Here is a 15,110-nt window from a genome sequence, read left to right as displayed (position 1 = left end):
AACAAGGTTACAGTTCACAGATAGCATAACACTTTTTTTTTTTAAGTTACATTCTTAATATAATACCCTTCTAAAACCCACTCAAAACTGATCCAGTTTTGTTCTAAGGAATTCTACTCCTGTAACCCCACAACATCAAACTTTTGAGTCTGTCTGCTTTGCCTCCGCCACAACCTCGTTTCGTGCTTTGTTCACGACAGGGTTCTGAGCGTACAGGAACGTAGCAGCGATCACTATTAACAGCGCCAGGAAAGTGTACAGGTCGACAGGTATACCGAAAATCATCCAGCACAAAATAGCCGTGAACATGAGCTCTAGAGCAGAGGCAAAAGTCTTGAGGATGGAGTTGAGAGTACGGAGGAATAGAGATGTGACGATGCCGATGGCAGCGTTGTTGGCAATGATAGCCAGCACAGAGGGCTGAGCCAGCGCAGAAAGTCCAGCCACCGTGAAGGCGGAGAACAGTTCACCCTTACAGGTCAGTGCGATGAGATTGCACAGGATAGACTGGACGTACATGTAGACGTTAGCCATCATGATATGGACGTCACAGCCAGCGTCTTTCAGCAGGTACTCGTTGTAGACTCCAGCGAAACAGGAAGAAAACACCTGCAGGAGGATGAAGACCAGGTGAATGTTGAAGAAGGCGAGCCAGCTAACCTCTCCTGCTCCCGCCCCTGCCGCCTCCGCTGAGCCTGCTTGCGCCGCTGCTGCAGCGGTGGTGGCCTTGGTGACGTGGCTGATTTCCTTGATGATGCAGCCAAGGGTGAGAAGGAAGACAGACGCCCACTGGACTCTGCTCAGATGTTTTTTGAACAGAAACTGCAACAAAGGTATGGCAACAGGTAAGATAAATGGGGAGGAATAGAATGAGTGCCAGAGCACATAGACTTTTTAAGAGTATGCTTGCGAATGAAATCTTTGGAGATTTCTAATGACACACACACACAGCACTCATATACACAGTAAACACAAACACACACACATCATTCACACACACACTCCAAGCCCAATATGCAAGTGACAGGCATTTTGTTATGTCCTGTTTTATGCATACATACATTTAGTGTCCTTGCTTGCAGGTCGAACAACAATTAAGGATTCAGTGATTAGGAATATATGCAGCATTTTGACAAACTTAACTTTTATCTTTAACTCATTGTCTCCCAGGTACGAATATATCCGTACCCACTCATATGGCTCTATCTGACCAGGTACGGATATATCTGCTCAGACTGTTAGCTTTAGTCGCTTCCTGTAACGTCCATCTGACGCCTGCATTCCAGCGTGTTGATACACAGTTACTACACAGTTACTACAATTCTGAGTGACCTGCTGCAGCACAGATGGTCTCGGCAAAAAAAACCTTGGTCAACATAGGTGGGGTAGAAAATGTTAAATATTTTCATCTCAACTGTGACCAAAGAAGTTTTTTTAAGTCCACAAATTGCTTCCGGTAAAAAGAATAATAGGGAATAAGTGAAAATGAAACACTTCTACTAATTTATAGTTCTCCCTAGCACAATTGTAATGGACTTGGCTGGAAATTATCTATACATATAAATAAAAGAGAGTGTCTGTCTGTCTCTGTGTGTGTGTGTGTGTCTGTCTGTCTGTGATCGCCAAAGCTCCGAGAAGGGAGGGGGCAGGAAGACGATGTCGTGCATGTGCACTCCTGTGACTGTGAAGATGTGCACCTGACCACCACCGCCGCTGCCGACGCCGCTGCGCTGCCAGCCCTCCAATCCTCCTCCGCCTCCCCCCCCCCCCCCCCCCCCGAAGAGAGAAACTTTTAGTTGTGGCTTGGCTCTTCTAAAAAAAAAGTAAACTTGCCCCCCCCCCCCCCCCCTTTCAATCCCCAGATCCGACCCCCCCCACCACCACCACCCCCATTCCCACCACCACCGCCTACTCCACAACTACCACTCCCACTAGCCCTACATCATCAACACCAACCCAACCACCATCCCCAGCACCCCCATCATCCCCCATCACCACCACACCAACACCTTCCTTACCCCCTAAAAGAAAAAAGAATTATAGCAATCTCGATGTCATCACTGCATGTCTACTAAAACGGCTACATTTCGTCTACAACACATCAAAGCACAAGCCGCGTCTGCATCCCTCAGCAGGTTCACGTCATATTCCGGAGTATTCAGATCAAAGCACGAAGCCGCGGCGTATCAGCACGATTGCAAAACTGAAGAGAATTCTCATGCCCTCGTACAGATAAAACACTCGAAAGAATTACACACACTTGTATATATAACAGAATGTGTGTGTGTGTGTGTGTGTGTGTGTGTGTGTGTGTGTGTGTGTGTGTGTGTGTGTGTGTGTGTGTGTGTGTGTGTGTGTGTGTGTGTGTGGTCGCCATAGCTCAGAGATGGCAAGAGGCAGGAACAAGATACTGTGCATGCACACTCCCTTGGAGCCGCAGATGTGCACCTGGGTGTTTGTTTCTTAATTCATTGTTTCCTTCCTCAGATTATGAACCTCCCCTTCAATAACAGCCTATATAGTGCAAGACCAGTTCGGTGCCTAGCGTTCACATGTAGCAAGCACATCATGCCAGTGACATTAGAGACGCTCTATTGCTCCTATGACGGGAAGAAATTAAGAATGAACAATGACTAGACAGTTCCTGAAATGTCTAGAAGCGAAGGGAGGTAACTCTTACTTGGTTATACATAGTAGGGAGGCAACTCTGATTATGCAGGCATGTCTGATTGGGAGATCAGAAACACACCGCGGGTCCTCACTACTCACGTATCTAGAATGTTCCCAAGGAAGGGAGATAACTCATGTGAAAGTTATTTCTTTAACAATAAACGGTAAAATGATGTTGGTGGTAGTAACTGATTTAGCAATGAGCTAGAATTTTTAGGAAGGTTCTAGAATTAAAGGGAGGTAACTCTTTTTTTGTTATCCACGGAATGGAGGTAACTCGCGAAGCCGGGCTATATAAGAATGGATGTAAGTGTGTGTGTTTGTGTCTGTGGTCGCCATACCTCAGAGATGGCAAAAGGTAGGAACAATAAAGTGTGCATGCACACTGCCCTGAACCCACAGATATGCACCTGGGTTTTAGTTTCTCGAGACATTGTTTCCTTCCTCGGATAATGACCCTCCCCATTAATGAATACAGGCTATATAGTGCAAGAGAGGTAAGTGACATGCTTTGTCACCCATGGAAGGGAGGTAACTATTATCAAACCAGTATACCGTGTCATTCTCAAGGGCTGCCCCCCCACCCGCTATCACCCCCACACACACACACACACACTCCCAACACCCCCCCCCCCCCCCCCTTTCCAATCATCGCACATAATACAGTCTGTGTCTCGAATTTTCCAGACACTGTTTACGAAACGATCGCCTCAGGGAGAGATCACGTGAATTTACAGACTTCTCTCCCCTGTTCAATACAGTATGACGCCCTCACTCATGACGTATGCGTGGTTTGATCAGACCGCAACTAAAGTGGGTGTGAGAAGGGGTACACCAATCACGGAGAACACGTTGAACGAAATAGAAACTTGCCTTGCCTATAAATCCAAATGTATGAACTCACACTTTAATTTTTTTTATCCACATTGGAATAAGATTCTAGAGGTTTGTGAGAGAGGAGAGGTCAGAAACACCCGGGCGAAGCCGGGCCTGACTGCTAGTTTTGCAATAAAATCGATAGCAATTATTTCCATAATGTTTACAGGACGCTTTCTCCTACATGTATAACAGTAAATTTGTGATCCATTTATGGACAAAGAGTGCAGTCCAAGGCCATCTGCCAACATGTTGATGAACTGGGAATAAAATAAAGAAATTCAAACATGTGGGTAACAGGTTGTGTTAAAAACTACAGACCATATTGATAGGATCAGCTTGTTCACCAATAAACCTGACATTTCAGTATCCTGATCAATTTCCTCCCCATATTCACCCCCACCGCCATATCCCTCCCCCGCACTCCCTTTTTCACAAGCCTTCAAGTCAACTACAGCTGCATCAGACCTCCCTCCCCTCTGATCCAACACCACCACTATTTAAGACCCTAGTATTTCAGATTTGTTTTTATTAAGAACACCTGTACATTTATCTCCATTTTAAGACTCCCTGTCTTTTAAGACCTGATTTTCTCAGATTATCTGAGGTCTTAAATATAGGGCTGTTTCACTGTAGCAACGTCAACATGAAGCGTTTTTGTACAACAACATTGTCTCTACCCTCTGACATAAATATATGGATTCCTTTGGCACGAACTGATACATTTTACAGCCTTCGACATGTTGTAGGGAAAGCATCACCCGACATAAAGTTTTGTCCTACCTGAAAAACAACACCTGTGACCACCACCCTCAGCTGGAGCAGAAGGAAGTATGTGGTGGGGTCGTAGTTAGCGAGGTTGGTGAACTGCAGGTTGTTGTAGAGACAGTACAGGCCTGCTGGGATGAAGTACAGCATCAGCACTGAAAACATCCAGTAAAAAAGTCAACATTTAAATACACAGTTTACAACACCCCTGACGGTATGAAATCGGTCATCAGAAACCCATTCTGCTAACTGACATCTGATAACATGCATGAATACAACAAGCAAACTTAATAGCAGATTTCTGAAAATAGCTCAGCCAGGAACATAAAACAAGAATGTTAGTTAATGAAATGTATAATTTTTGACGAAACAAAACATTCACAACATTCATTACGTTAAAACCGCTCAATCTTGTTTGTTTTTTATTGTCCATTTTTCATTTTCTTTGTTATTTTATTCACAACTACATCAACCGAATGGTCTTTATTGTGGACAAACAGACAAAAAATTATGAGACGAATGCAACAAGTAAATAAAGACTTAGCTGAATGTGTGTTGGATGTGATCAGTCTCTGGTAGTTAACATGGTCAGAATTCAACTCAAATGAGAACGCAGAAAAAGAAGAAGAGATTAAGAGGACAATTTGTCCAACAGAATTTACATACACACTGTCTTGTAGACTCTTTGGAAATAATGTCAATAACAAAAGCTCACATAATATATACATACCCTTTCTGTGCTTGATGAATTCAGCTGTAAATTCTGACACTGTATGGCTGAAAAACAAAACAAAAACCAATTGTTTATCTAATTCATGCAACAACAATATGTTTTTGGATTGTTGAAAGGTACCTTGCTTCTGATGTTAACATTCATGTTAACCACCTACAACTTTCTAGTAACATGGAATGAGAGCACCCTCAGCTCCATCTCATATGGACATATCTGCCAAAAATCTACACAATAGCTGCATAATATACTTGCTTGCTTCATTATCCCAGCGAAGCTGGAGGTATCCCACGAACACATACTGAGATCGACTTGAGAAATGTTCTTCCCGATAATACATGATAAAGAAGCATTCGTTGTTGCCAAACTGTGGTTACGGTTGGGGACAGAGTTCACCAAACTTTGGGAACATACTCAATTAAATACGGCGGTGGTTCTCTACGGATTCGATTTTTTATCAAACGCCACCCAAGGCCGTTTTATGCGGGTGTAAATTCCGAGTTTACAACGTAATGCTCGCGCAAGTAGACGACGTCAAGATATTTTGACGTCAATGCATCGTGACGTCATCCCCTCTTGGGCCTTTCTCTCACGCGTGTGTGTGCATGTTTGTGTGCACATGTGTTATTGTGTGTGTGCATGTAAGTGTGCGCGTGTCTATGTGTGTTCGAGAGAGAGAGTGAAAAGATAGTGTGTGTGTGTGTGTGTGTGTGTGTGTGTGTGTGTGTGTGTGTGTGTGTGTGTGTGTGTGTGTGACTGTGTTGATGTGTGTGTGCGTGACTGTGTTGATGTGTGTGTGCGTTTGCGTGTGTTTGTAAGTGTGTGTTTATGTGTATGTATGAGAGAGAGAGAGAGAGAGAGAGAGAGAGAGAGAGAGAGAGAATGTGTGTGTGTGTTTGTTTGTACAGGTTTGTGTGAGTGAGGGAGTGAGTGTGAGGGAGTTAATTTTATCTAATTTTGTTTATGTCCACTGCAAAAATCATGTGTTACATCCTAACGCCATAATAATTTATCACCTGTGACACCTTACTGTTTGGGAGCGGAGGCGAGAGGGAATCACCTTACCTTTTCTTTTCATGTTTACTAGTGTGTGTGTTTGCTCTGTCTGTAAGTTCTTATTCATGCCACCTTTTAATTGCCACGGATACACTCTAAATATCCTGAAAAGGAGAAGCAATGACATTGGCAATCAACACATAAGAAGAGAAGTGAATAGCCTTGTAATCATGTCGTTTTTGCCAGGAGAATTTTCAGTCTCAATGTAAAATGGTTATCCCAGTGTGTGTGTGTGTGTGTATGTGTGTGTGTGTGTGTGTGTGTGTGTGTGTGTGTGTGTGTGTGTGTGTGTGTTTGTGTGTGTGAGACAAAGAGAGAGGGAAAACATGTGGGGGAGTGCCTATGTGTGTGTGTGTATGTGTGTGTGTGAGAGAGAGAGAGAGAATTGAATTGAATTGATCTGAACTTTATTTATCGAGGGTAACAGAATAAGCAATGTAAACATGCTTTTAAAGCGAGAGAGAGAGAGAGAGAGAGAGAGAGAGAGAGAGTCAGTGTGTATTTGTTTGTGGGTGTCCGGGCTTTGTGTATGTGTGTGTATATTCTATGTGTGTTTGTAAGAGAGAGAGAGAGACTATGTGTGTATGTGTGTGTGTAAGAGAGAGAGAGAGAGACTTTGTGTGTATGTGTGTGAGATTTTGTATGTGTGTTTTTGTGTGTATGACTGTTTGTTTGGTGTGTGTGTGTCCGTCTGTTAATGTGCGTATGAGTGTGTGTTTTGTGTGTATGAGTGTGTGTGTGTGTGTGAATTGGCTTGAGAGAGAGAGAGAGAGAGAGAGAGAGAGAGAGAGAGAGAGAGAGAGAGAGAGAGAGAGAGAGAGAGTGTGTATGTTTGTGGGTGTCCGGGCTTTGTGTATGTATGTGTGTAAGAGAGAGAGAGACTATGTGTGTATGTGTGTGCGTGTGTGTATGTGTAAGAGAGAGAGAGAGAGAGAGAGAGAGAGAGAGAGAGAGAGAGAGAGAGAGAGAGAGAGAGGATTTGTCCTTTGCTGGGGGTATGCATGAGTGACTCGGTATTGCACTTCAACTTAAAGGCACAGTAAGCCTCCCGTAAACCATCACAGATACGGTCAGGCTTTTACACACAGTACAAACACCCTTTCATTTAAACACTCACCAATTGAGAACATCCTAGGTGCCCTCCGTAAAGAGCGAACAATTTTCAAAGAATTTATTTTTGCGTGGTTTATCTTACCCCTGAGCCATCGTGAACCCGTGTGATCCAGTTTTCCCCCTTTTCAGAATGCAGTCGTCATAGTTAGTCATTTGAATGCGACTCGACGTGAGCTTATCTACAATAGCACGTTTTTTATGCACAAAACAACGGCTGTGGTTCACAAGAACTCTAGCGATGGCTTTTGACTGTTGAGAGGAACGGCGATTTGCACTGATACACCGGGCCGTCGTCTGCTACGACCCTTGCGTGACCCTGCTTCCGGGCTTTTCTTTTTTTAAACTTTCACAACTTCGAATTGTTCTGATCTTGTCTTGATGAAAAACGAATTCTTTTATGATTAAAGAATGTTTGTGTAACAAGCTGTCAATTTATTATTTAGATTTTAAAAGTTAGGTCTAGCGCAAAAACGAGGCGCCAATGTTGTAGAGGACCAAGTCCACGAAAATAAATTCTTGGAAAATGTCTCACGCTCGACAGAAAGCAGCCAGGATGTTCCCGTTCGGTGAGCGTTCAAATGGAAGTATGCTTGTACTGTATTTAGACGCTCGGGGAGCTCTGTGATGGTTTACGGGAGGCTTACTGTGCCTTTAATTTGCATATTTTGTTACTGACACTGAATTTTTGTTGTAGTGTTTGTGGGTTTGTTTGTAGTTCTTTTTTTTCTGGAAGGGGAAGGGGAAGGGGATGGGGAGGGGGGGGGGATCACCTGTACTCAAAGAATACATAGGATGCTGCAATATCTGAACACTGTGAAAGACCGTTTTCCTTTCAAAGACATCATTATTATTTGTTTAAGCTTTGCTCTCAAAACGGACTCTAGACACAAATCAGTTGCAGACAAGAGAGGCTGTCTTTCAACTTCTGAGTTATCAATATTCATGCTTATATTGCACAATGAAGTCAACAAATAGTAATGTGTTTCCTGAACAAAATTACAGTAATTACCCCCACCCCCAACCCACTCTTGTGCATACATAATAACATAAAACAGTTTCTGAAGGTATCACAGGAATACTCTATTTGACACGCAAAACAAATGAGAAGAACAGAAAATTATCAATGAAAACTATTAAAGGATGATTCCTTTACCCTGTGTTCATTTTGTACTCAAATCTGAGCCTATAAAGAGAAACCTAAATGAATAAAGAAAGAAACAAATAACAAACAAAAGAGAAACAAACGAAAAAAATTTAACAGAAAAGACACTATCAATGTCGTGGAATTTTGGCACAATTCCATTTTTGGCGATTTTGATTTGATCCATGAAAAATATTCTCTTAACTATGATTGACAATACATGATTTTACATTCTTTTTTTCCTTCTATAAACACTATTTCATATAAATAAAAATATACATAAATAATCAGTTCTGTCCTTCTCATGAAAAGCTTTTTATAACGAAAATGCCAAAATTCCATGACAACGTCGATATGTATTGGGGAACACAATAAAAGAAAAATATAAAACAGAAAATACCTACACACAAACAAAACGGTAAAAAAAAAAATCGGAAAATCATCGCAGCATAAAAAGAATTTTGCTTTTATTTTGTAGTTTGTTACTTTCCAATCTTACTTTCTAAGTCAGTAAGTGCAGAAGGAGTTATTATGATTTAGGAAACAGGCATGCATGTATGTATGTAAATCAATCAATCAATCAATATGAGGCTTATATCGCGCGTATTCCGTGGGTACAGTTCTAAGCGCAGGGATTTATTTAAATGTGTGTTCTCTATCGGATCAAAATTCTCTCTCTTGATTTACAAAATTGAGTGAAAAGACTGACCCCTGACAGAGGGAGGGGGGGGGGAGGAGAGGGGAGGGGGTGGCATTGGGAAAGAAGAGTGAAGTCATGGGCGAGGAAGTGTGCATAAATCCTCTCTGACTTGCAACAAATCATCTCCTTCATGCCGCTTGTGACTCACAGCGACTCACAGCTGGTGACCAGGGACTCCAACAGAAGGAGGGAATGTAGGATGAATGGCTACACTAGAACAGAATGGGCACATTGGCAAGCTGGACCCACATAATCTTCTTTTCAAGAATCTGTGCATGCGGGTGTGTGTGTTTGTGTTTCAGTGTGCATTTGATTTTGTGCTTATACATGTATGTGTGTGTCGGTATTCTGACTATTCAATAACCCAACCATTCAAAAGTCATTCAACACATGTATGGATTTAATGTCCATAGTGTGCCAGTTCTAGTCTTTCTTCTCTCACGACTATACTTCTTACAAGTATTTTCATCTCAGAAAAATCATAAAATAGTAATACATGTAGTACCTTTTATTGTCCAGTACTTATGTCTTACAATCCAGGTATTATTTACATCATATTATACAAACATTGGCACATAATATATACTTACTCCTTCATATAGAGAATCACGGCAGCCACAAGTTTGAGGCATTCTGTCAGCAGTACCACGGTCACTGTACTGTAGCTGTAACTGTTGTCTTTTGACTTGGAAGTAGTCACCAGAATTCCTGAACAAAGTGAGAGAGAAAAAAATTAAGCATTCTCCATCAGCAGCATCTTGTGATTAATCAACACTTGAAATATCCACAGAGAAAATTTGTCAATCCTTACTTTGGTCATTAGTTGAACACCCTTCCAAATGAAAATTCTGTTAATAATGTTATATTAGTTATTATCAGTAATATCACTGACAATGAGTTTGTGGTGTGGGATAGGACATCGGCATGCTGGTAAATTTCCCTCTTGTTTTCTTGAAAGTAGCTTGCTACTTTTCCAACATTTCTACACCAACCTTTATTTTTTTAATTCATTTAAGATACAAATTATTTTGAAATTAAAAATAAAATCAGTCAGCAGAAAACCAAACTCGGTCTGACTGACTTTTTTTTTTATATACAGGACATATATACTGTATTCCAAAAAACAAAAACTATGAAATATTATTATTTTATATGATAAGGCCTAAAATAAACAAGAAGGGCAAAGCCCATACGACTCACATGCTTGACCTAAACCTAGCAATGACATCATACACTAAGAACTGCTTTACACATTTTTCCTACCAAAATACATGTGACCTTGACCCAAGGTCAAGGTCATCCAAGGTCATGCAACACAAAGCTGTTAATTCAAGACATAGGAAGTACAATGGTGCTTATTGGCTCTTTCTACCATGAGATATGGTCACTTTTAGTGGTTCACTACCTTATTTTGGTCACATTTCATAAGGGTCAAAGAGACCTTGACCTTGATCATATGTGACCAAATGTGTCTCATGATGAAAGCATAACATGTGCCCCACATAATTTTTAAGTTTGAAACAGTTATCTTCCATAGTTCAGGGTCAAGGTCACTTCAAAATATGTATACAATCCAACTTTGAAGAGCTCCTGTGACCTTGACCTTGAAGCAAGGTAAACCAAACTGGTATCAAAAGATGGGGCTTACTTTGCCCTATATATCATATATAGGTGAGGTATTGAATCTCAAAAACTTCAGAGAAAATGTGAAAAATGTGAAAAATAGCTGTTTTTTAGACAACATTTATGGCCCCTGCGACCTTGACCTTGAAGCAAGGTCAAGATGCTATGTATGTTTTTTGGGGCCTTGTCATCATACACCATCTTGCCAAATTTGGTACTAATAGACTGAATAGTGTCCAAGAAATATCCAACGTTAAAGTTTTCCGGACGGCCGGACGGACGTCCGGACGGACGGACGGACGGACGGACGGACGCCGGGACGGACGACTCGGTTGAGTACATAGACTCACTTTTGCTTCGCATGTGAGTCAAAAATAGGTGTGGATACGGTAACCCGACCTACCCTATTTTTAGGGGCCGACCCTATAACATTTTATTACATTTGTCAAAAAAATACCCCAAAAAAACAAGTAAACGAGTGCAGAAAACGCAATGAAAGCGAAAGCGCCCGAGTCGCACACTTATTTCCCTGTCAAGTAGGTTTAATTTGTACACATTAGAAAAAAAAGTTTAAACAAAAAAAAGTGATTGCCTACCTTCCTACCCTATTTTTTTGGATATGTTACCGTAACCACACCTATTATTTTTTTTGGCCTAAGGCAGATGAATATGGATAGAATTTGTGTGTATGTGTATGAGACAGAGAGTGAGATATATACATGTATACATGTATAAAATATCAGAAGTTGTGAAAGAAACAATTGAAATTCAGCAGATGATTCAAACATGCTTTGCACCATAAATTAAGTTTACCAATAGGTTTTTTTTTTAAAAGCTTCTTTCAATGTTTAATGACAAAAGTTGTAATCAATGATCAAATGCCTAGTTATACAGTAATTCTTATTTAGATTGACTTAGTAAAAATTATCAAATGAAAAATAAGCAAAGCGATGAATCCTTTAAGTATCAGGCCCCTTCTGTTTGGAATTCACTGCCCGCTGACCTTCGCAGTTGCTCTTCCCTATCTCAGTTCAAATCAAAACGAAAAACACACCTTTTCCGCAAACATTTAGTGATTTACCGTGAAATACATTTTCAAGCCTGGTCCGTTCCTGATGGTCACTTTTGTCCAATGTACTGTACATAGTTTTCCACGAATGTGATTTGCGTGCGTGTAAGTGCGTATGTTTGTGATAATGTATTATTGTGCAATTTGTTTTATGTAGTGCGTGTGTGTGCCCGTGCGTGTGTTTGTGATAATGTTTTATAGAGCAATGTGTTACTGTTATTCATTGACATACATGTGCGTTTAATTCACTGATTGCACGTTAAATAATGTTATGTTGTCGTAGTATTTTGATTGTACAGCGCTTTGAGCAGGGTTTAACCCTGGATACATGCGCTATATAAATATTATGCATTATTATTATTATTAAATGACTTCAACTTGAAGAGAAAAATTGTGTATTTTAATTTGTATGGTAACGACTACCCTGAAGTTCACATTACCCTTTTGTAATTTAACAGACGAATGAAAGATTTATACCACAAAATAATTATCACTCCTTTCATACTTCAGTCTACTGCCTTATTTTTTGGGGGGTTGCACTTTATAGTGCTCATACTCATAGACATTAATGCACCAACTGACCAAGTTAATCATAGATCTCCACTTAATTTCAGACACAATTCGCCATGTACTCCTTTCAGATTCAGTGTGCTATTCCATAGCAAATGTATCAAATGACGTAGCAAACTAACAAAAACAACCAAACTAGTAATTGCAATACTATTTATGTAGTTTCAAAACTAGTACACTGGCAGAAGGATCAAACGGGTGTGTGATACCTTGATTAATGAACAATCCCATGTAGGAAATGAAGATAATGAAACTGAGTTTCGTGGGAAACATCTCCGCTGAAATGAGCCCCATGACTGCTGGATGCCAAGTTATCCCGTCACGTTGACTTGTGCACTAGCCACCTCACCAAAACACGGAATGAACGACACGCTGTCGATCACTAGGACAAACGCATCGCCTAACTATGCTGTTGCGACCCATCTCGTCATCGGCGCTTTTCCGGAAATGACCTGCGCTTTGTTGGAATTCCAACAATGGCCGCCATTGTAGGAATTCCAACTTTGCGCTACGCGATTCTAGAAATGTACCGCGCGCATAGTGAGAATTCTGCTCTTTCTTAGAATGCGATGTAAAATGATACAAGTCATGATGGCCCATGATGATCCTTGTGTTTTAAAGTGATCAATGCTTAGTCTTGAAAAAGCAGATGCATTGTATAACGCACCAAACCAACCGAATTACAAAAAAGCAAAAACACTTTTGATAACTTCGGCGGGCTGTAACAACACAGTTCAGCGACCCATCCCACTCAACCAAAACGCACCAATTTGCTAGCGATACGCACCCATTTTTAACGTTTCAGATCTTACATTTTACAACAACAAAAACACAACAAGAGTGTTCCGATATAACTTTTCACTGGTAACTATCGATTGTAATAGTTTTTTACTCAGTCTTAACTGATTATATATTAAACTCACACAGTCTCTCTGGGCTGCAGAGACAGCATTACGTCCCTTTACTGAGTAGGCTCTTGTCACTGCATGGTAATCTAGGCTCTTGAAACGTAATGTGCAAGTCTGTGTGCTATATTGATGTGATTGATTGTTGCAAAATGTTGATTCAAATTAAAGATGATTTCAGCCTGTTGTAACAAACTAACACTCTACTCTGAGAAAAAAAATCATTGTGTTCAAAATAGATCGAGACAGCAGCAACTAGTTAGCTGCATGCGCTGAGTGTCACTGAGAGAATTGTTACACAGTGTACCCCCCACACCCCCAATTCGAGACTTTCCCTGTATAAGACCTTGCTTTTTCATATACCTTATTCATGACCTGTGAAAAGGGTATACTTTTTTGTGCCAGTCGAAGGGTTGCCATTTCTAGAACGAGGCAGCTCGTTTCCGGAAATGCGGCGCTTTGTTGGAAATCAAATGAAGTTTCGGGAAATCCCGATTATTCCAACTCTGCCCCGGATTCTTACTTTGCGCCCAACATATGCCAACACAAGTTGCGCCCCTTTATCGAGACACCCAAATCTCTCGAAAACCATTATAACCTTCAGGAACAAATGCTCTTCTGCTCATCGGTCAAGCTTTTAACACTCTTTTTTGTTGTTTGTTGCTTGTTGTTTATTGTTGTGGTTTTTATGTTTTTTGTTTATTTGTTTGTTTGTTAAATTCTTGCTGTTTTTTGTTATTGGTTGTTTGTTTTTTGTGTGGTTTTTTTGCTCATTTCTGAACAATTAAAACCAAGATTTCATGATACATTCATTTTTCTTCTCAAATGAATAAATCATTTCTCTCAGATCTTCCAAATGTGTGTGTGTGTGTGTGTGTGTGTGTGTGTGTGTGTGTGTGTGTGTGTGTGTGTGTGTGTGTGTATGTGTGTGTGTGTGTATGTGTGTGTATGTGTGTGTGTGTGTATGTGTGTGTGTGTGTGTGTGTGTGTGTGTGTGTGTGTGTGTGTGTGTGTGTGTGTGTGCAACAGAGGTAGGATAACCATTATTGTTGTTTATTTGTTTGTTTGTTTGTTTGTTGTTGTTGTTTTTCCTATTACTCAAAACAAGCAAACTTTGCTTTTTACATTTATTCAAGTTATGACTAAATGTTCTAACATAGACGCGGGGAATCGAGACGAGGGTCGTGGTGTATGTGTGTTTGTGTGTGCGCATGTGTGTGTGTGTGTGTGTATGTGTAGAGCAATTCCGAGAAAACTACTCGACCGATTTTCATGAAAATTCAAATGAGATATCCTTGGTATGATATCCCCAGACCATTTTTTTCCTTTCTTCGATAAATGTATTTGATGATGTCATATCCGGCTTTTTGTGAAAGTTGAGGCGGCACTGTCACACACCCTCAGTCAGTTTTTGATCAAATAGCTTGACATTTTGGTAAAGTAATCTTCAACGAAGCCCGGACTTTGGTATTGCATTTCAGCTTGGCGGCTTAACAATTAATTAATGAGTTTGGTCGTTAAACATTTGAAAATTGCAATTAAAATTAAAGTTTTAGCAATCGATCAAAAACATGTTATCTTATTTGTCATTATTTCCTGATTCCAAAAACATATAGATATGTTATATTTGGATTAAAAACAAGCTCAGAAAAATAAAAATATATCCTAATTAAAATTAAAATTTCAGAAATCGAGTTGAAAACAATTTCATCTTCTTCTTTGCCAGTTCTTGACTCCAAAAACATATGCATATATATGTTATGTTTGGATTGAAACCAAGCTCAGAAAATTAAAAAGAATAGAGATACAGAAAAGCTCGTTATCCTGCTCAGCGCAACCAATTTCGCCTTACGCAACTTGTTTTGATTTTGAATTTATTTGTTCTCTTT

At 40.4% G+C, this 15,110-nt stretch overlaps 1 protein-coding gene across 2 annotated transcripts in view; it reads right to left on the bottom strand.

Moving 5' to 3' along the window:
• Positions 1 to 13,878, bottom strand: part of LOC138953403 (UDP-galactose transporter senju-like) — a 19,469-nt gene extending 5,591 nt beyond the window's left edge. Inside the window, exons 1-5 of one of the 2 annotated variants that reach the window (XM_070325205.1) lie at positions 12,526 to 13,878; positions 9,645 to 9,762; positions 5,045 to 5,091; positions 4,330 to 4,469; positions 13 to 822 (exon numbers count right to left, since the gene is read on the bottom strand). In XM_070325205.1, the coding sequence (XP_070181306.1) occupies positions 136 to 822; positions 4,330 to 4,469; positions 5,045 to 5,091; positions 9,645 to 9,762; positions 12,526 to 12,610 (1,077 nt within the window). In that variant the 5' untranslated portion in view covers positions 12,611 to 13,878 and the 3' untranslated portion in view covers positions 13 to 135. Of the gene's footprint in view, positions 1 to 12; positions 823 to 4,329; positions 4,470 to 5,044; positions 5,092 to 9,644; positions 9,763 to 12,525 lie in introns of those variants that run through there. The other variant, XM_070325206.1, reaches the window with a different exon arrangement.
• Between the last annotated feature and the right edge of the window lie 1,232 nt (positions 13,879 to 15,110).

Source organism: Littorina saxatilis, linkage group LG17 (assembly GCF_037325665.1).
Source record: "Littorina saxatilis isolate snail1 linkage group LG17, US_GU_Lsax_2.0, whole genome shotgun sequence".
Lineage (NCBI taxonomy): Eukaryota > Metazoa > Mollusca > Gastropoda > Littorinimorpha > Littorinidae > Littorina > Littorina saxatilis.
Note: the sequence above shows the minus strand (reverse complement) of the source record. Positions and strands in the feature narration are given on the sequence as shown.